Below are 5,234 nucleotides of genomic sequence, written 5' to 3' on the forward strand. Positions count from 1 at the left end.
CCCCCCCCCCCCCCCGGCGGGGAAGGGGGCAGACCCCCCACTCCCAGCACTACCACACCCACATCCCGCACCCCCTCCCCGAGTAACGTGCCCCCCTGCCCCGGCCAGGCAGCTTGTCCCAGCCCCAATCCCTCCCCCGTCCTCCAACCCCAACAGACTAACAGACTTACCGGCTGGAGGCAGCTGTCACCTGTTTAGTCTATGGCCGAATGTCTGAATCGGCCAAATCTTTTCTGAATCGATCCAGGTGGTTTGAATCAATTCGGAGCTTTTACTTGGTTTCCCGACTCAATTTGGATTTAGAGATTCACTCCCTGAATCAAGCTGAATCTCCTCTGAATTGAATCAGCTACCAAAGCTTTGCACAGCCCATAAGCATGTCAAATTATTCTGAAAAAATTAAAAGCCTTTTTGAACTGCTTAATTTCGAAGCACTTCTTGAAACTTCTGTATGCTCTACAGAGTGTGACAGGGGGCTTGCTCAGTTCTTCTCCGTCTCACAGTATTTTACTCCCTGGGAAACTGGAGCAAACAGCTGGTACTGGGACTGGGGCAAACAGCCAATGAGTGTTCTCCTGTGCACTCAGCTGTCCTCGGCAACTTCCAGAGCCTGATGGGCATGTAGGAAATCTTTCTCTCCAGCCCCCTGCCTGGATAGCAGAAATCCCTGCATGCCTCTTGGCCTCTGACCAAATTTCTGGTCAGACCTGCTTGGATTTCTGCTATCCAGGCAGAGAGTTGGAAAAAAGAATTCCTTACAAGTCTCTGGCTCTATAGGCTACCAAGATTAGCAGAGGAGAGTTTGGGGGGCGGGGTGATGCTCCTATCACTACTACCAACTGGAGGGCACTGCTATTACATGTCATTGTAGCAATTCTGAAGAGCTCTGGCAAGCGGGCACAGTTGGGTGCCATACTTCTGTATGTTGCTGAAGAGTACCAAATTCGAAGCACTCCAAACTGGAGCTGAATGGTGACTTCCTCAAATGCACATCTGTTCACAGCCTTGATTTAGAGTTGGAATATATAGGTAGGACCTTGAAGTTCACTATCCCTCCTGCAACTGAGTCCTGTATGTTAAGCATATGGCTTAATTTATCTATTAGGCAGATGCTGTTCACAATGAGAGATAAATGGAAGCATGCAAGATGAACTAAAGAAAATACTGATATTTAAAATAAAAAAGAAATCATAACTGTCATCTTAAAATAGCAAGAACTGATTGAGCTACTTCTTTTGAAACTTCCCACTACATAATAAAAATATTCAATTGTATGAATTTAAAATAACTTAAACATAAATTCGTCTAAAACAGACATAAACTTCACATTTTTTAACAGAGGGCAGAAATCAAAGCTGCCTATGTAAGGAAGAGAGATTTAATTTGGACAGTTATTTATGCCAACCAAATATTCTCCTCCCTTTCTTCATGGTCCTGTTGACACAAATGGAAACTCCATTAACACCAGTGATTAATGGAAGATCTTCCTAAAAGCCACTTGTATATGTGGGAACATGCAGTTGAATGTGCTTCAGTGATTTCAAAGAATTTTCTCCAAAGTCAAACGTGGTATAAGTGTTTCCAGTAAACATAATGAAATAACACCAACCCTGAATTTAAGGCTCTGTCTTTAACATAAATTGAGACTTGAAGGAAACAGTAAATTACAATGTGTTCTCCATTTTTTTAGCTCAAATTCAGAACTTTCTTTCATATGTTAACATGACATCAATTACATTATCAGTAAATAACATTTTATTAGGGTATTTTGTAATTATGGGTAGGCCAAGTGAAGGCTTTCATAACAAATCAGTATGCACTGTTATCTTGGCAAATACAAACTGAACTGCAGCACATTAAAAAAAATATTATTAAAGCTACTTTTTAGAGCTGCCTGCTAATTCTCTTTGAAGAGATAATTACCAACAGTTAGGTACAACTATAAAATGTCCATTGTGTTTGAATCAAATAAGAAATGTGAACAGAAAAAGAAAAAATAGTATGAAGCTTACCATGAAATACACCATTGTCCACCAAAAAATGTCTGCAGTACTGAAGACAACTTCTCTTATCCAGGCTCCAATAACTCATTGTAAGAAGATTTTCTGCTCAGCATCAAAAATTATTACACTGCAAAATGAAATGGAGTATATATTTAGACAAGAAAAAAATAACTCAAACTGAGAAAAAACACATTATTGTAAATATAATAAAGAATGTTTATTGGTGTCCCTTACGCAAAAAAGTCCATTAGCTTTATTCAGTATATTACAATGACTATTGCCTATCACTCTTAGGTTGTCAAATGTGCCCATCACCAAATATACCAGTGTACCACAAATATATCCAAGCTAGCTCAGGTACTAGGAGCAGTCTAGCCATGGCAGCAATGGAACTTAGTGCAGGCTGCAAACCATACCCAAGAAGTTTTGTAAATATTTGGGTGGTTAGCGTACACAGAGCTTCTAGCTGCTATTGTTGGTCTGTCACTGGTACCAGAGCTAGCTAGTTTAACAGTATCTCTGGCAGGTCTACATGATATTGCATGGTAAAGCAGCAGTGGTAGTTGAGCCCTAGCACCTGTCTTCCCACCTGCCAGCCTGCCTCTGACCCACATAGGGTCCATCCAGCCAGCAGCCTTAAAAGATTGCCACCCACTGCCCTAAAAGCCTGTTATGCTAAGCAACATCCACAGGCCTCCAAGCTGTAAATCACACCATGACTACCCGTCTGCTGTACAGACAGGTGATGGGGAAACTGCCTTCCTCAACCAGCTTCCTTAGGGTAGGCAAGAAGGTTAATTTTCAAGTCACTGATCCCTTTTCTCCTTAACTGACCTCTGGGAGGGTGGGGAGCGAAAACAACAAAAAACACCTCTGCCAAGGTGAGTCCAAGGCCTCAGGCCACAACCCCTCAAGAACAAATTCTAAGTTGATATTTTTATTCTGGCAGCTGGAAAAATGACTACTCACCTTTTGGGACAATCAGATCCTGAGCCAACTACAGTAAATTTAGATGTTGCCATTAATTTGCACAGCAGCATGAGCAAACATCACAAGACTTTCCTGCTACAGACAGCTAGCAGCAACAGTACTTAGAATGGAAAGTAGCCTTTTGGCAACAGGTCCCAGAAATCTATCAGATATTTGGGGGGGCCAACAGCTCCAGGAGCCAAACTTGCTTGAATCAGGCCAATACAGTAATATATATAAATCAATTAAAAAGAAAGTAAATTCTAATGACATTTAAAATGAGGACAAGCCAAGTGAATACACAAAAGGAGCTGCAGCAAATCACATAAGTGCTTGTGAGAATTTCAGCCTCAGTTAGCAGAGGAACAATAGGCTACAACACAAGATAATACGAACATTGGAACCATTATTTCCAGGGACCTGACAAGTATACTTTAACTAATTAGAAAACTGGTGGATGTATCTTAGAACAAGGCTTTATTTGTTCAAACAATTAACTGATTCCAAATATGAAGAACTTCAACCTTTTGTTGAATAGAATTGGGCCTTGCCAAATCCATCCCATCACAGCAGGGCCTGTCTAGTGCAGACTTGGTTAAGACTAAATCTGTCAACATTTCATTTAAGGGAGTTACTGATCTGCCATGAATACTCCCTCAAGTAACAAACCCTATTGTGAAGACGCTAAAACCACTACAGGGTGTGAAGCAATGCTGTACGAGAAGTGGTACGGCTGTATTAGGCCAAAGCTCCCCACAACCTAATTAGCCATGCTACTCTAATTAGCTCAGGCAAAATATAATACTAATGCCATTATACCATTTCTAATAGTAGCTCAGGTGTCCCTGGGAATCACTGTATTACACTGTGTAGATGTACCCTAAAGATCAGATTTTCAAATGAGCTCAGCCATCATTAGTATTTTCAAACGTTCTGGCCCATTTAAGACATCAAAATAAGAAGTGGTGGGATTTTCTTAAGAGTTCAATACATTATGTACTGGGTACTTTTGAAGATTTGGCCCATAATTTGGGAAGTGAGACATTTTGAAAGACCGGACCCCATTGTGTATGCTAGGGATGGGCAAAATGGTAGATCCAGCTGGCGGCTAGATTCCATTTCCCAGCAGCCCCTGCCCACATGGCTGGGGCCTGTTTCCATGGAGACCCCAGCAGCAGCCATACTGTGATAGTGCAGGGCCAGAGTCCTGTGGAAACCAACTCCAGCAGCGCTGGCGGGAAGCGTGTCAGGGCAGGGAGCTCCTCCTGGGCTGGGCTGGGATCTTGCAGCAGTGACAGCGTGGCCCAGAGCTGGGGCAGAGCTGCGATCTGTAGCCTGTATGCTCCAGGCAAGGGCATGCAGGCAGCAAGTTGCAGCTCTGCCCCAGCCCCTTGCAGCTTGCTAACCCTAACCCTACCTTACCACCCCGCAACCACTGCTGCCTCCAAGGAGCAGGGCTGGGGGTTGGGGGTGAGGCCAGCGGTGATGGCCTGACCCGCCCGCTGCATCCCTGCCATCATGGCGGCACTCTGCCATGCTACTGCCACCTCTGCTACCATCACCTGTGTGCTACCGCCATCTGTCCATAATGTTCTTGGAGCACTCTGATTGGTTGTTTCAGTAACCAATCAGAGTGCTCCAAGAGCATTACAGACAGACAAACAGTTGGACTAAGCCCTTTATTTTATTTACACACACGTACACACACACACACATTCAATCGCTCTCTCTATAAAGCTGTTGCATTTGAAGATTTTAGGAAAAAATCTTAGGGCACTTATACATGTACACCGAGGCTGCTCCAACACACTGTAAAATTTCAGTGCATTGGCGCTGGAGCGTGATACTTACTGAGCTCCAGCAGACTCCAGCATCAGGAGTATCAGTGTCCCCCACATTTAAAAATGATGATGAGAGAACTAACTAAAACTCATTCAACAAGCTTTAGTTAAAGTGCCCCCACCGCCATTTTTCAGCACAGAGACACTGATGCACATGATGCTCTGGGCCCTTTTAATTATGGCTGTCAGAGCCAGACAGCTGCTTCTGGAAATAACTCCCAGCTCCTTGAGCCCTTTGAAGGTGGGGGGCGGCGGAAGACGCCAGACAACACAGCCCAGATGAAGCCTTGTGGTGGGAGAAAAGGAGCACCTGTGAAGAGGAAGCTAATTACTTAATTGATGAGTCATTAGTCTGCTGCCTGTTTTCCTCTTAGGCTATGGGTACTAGTGCCCTTTGCCCCACCCTACTGCCTTCTGATTC

The 5,234-nt window shown here is 43.8% G+C and overlaps 1 protein-coding gene across 1 annotated transcript in view; it reads right to left on the bottom strand.

Annotated features, from left to right (window-relative positions):
- The window catches only part of PLCH1 (phospholipase C eta 1), a 218,754-nt gene that overhangs the window by 187,830 nt on the left and 25,690 nt on the right, over nt 1-5,234 (bottom strand). The window contains exon 2 of the mRNA XM_025214840.1: nt 2,013-2,130. Coding sequence (XP_025070625.1) covers nt 2,013-2,091 — 79 coding nt within the window. The 5' untranslated portion in view covers nt 2,092-2,130. The remainder of the gene's footprint in view (nt 1-2,012; nt 2,131-5,234) is intronic.

This window comes from Alligator sinensis, unplaced genomic scaffold (genome assembly GCF_000455745.1).
Source record: "Alligator sinensis unplaced genomic scaffold, ASM45574v1 scaffold60_1, whole genome shotgun sequence".
Taxonomy (NCBI): domain Eukaryota; kingdom Metazoa; phylum Chordata; order Crocodylia; family Alligatoridae; genus Alligator; species Alligator sinensis.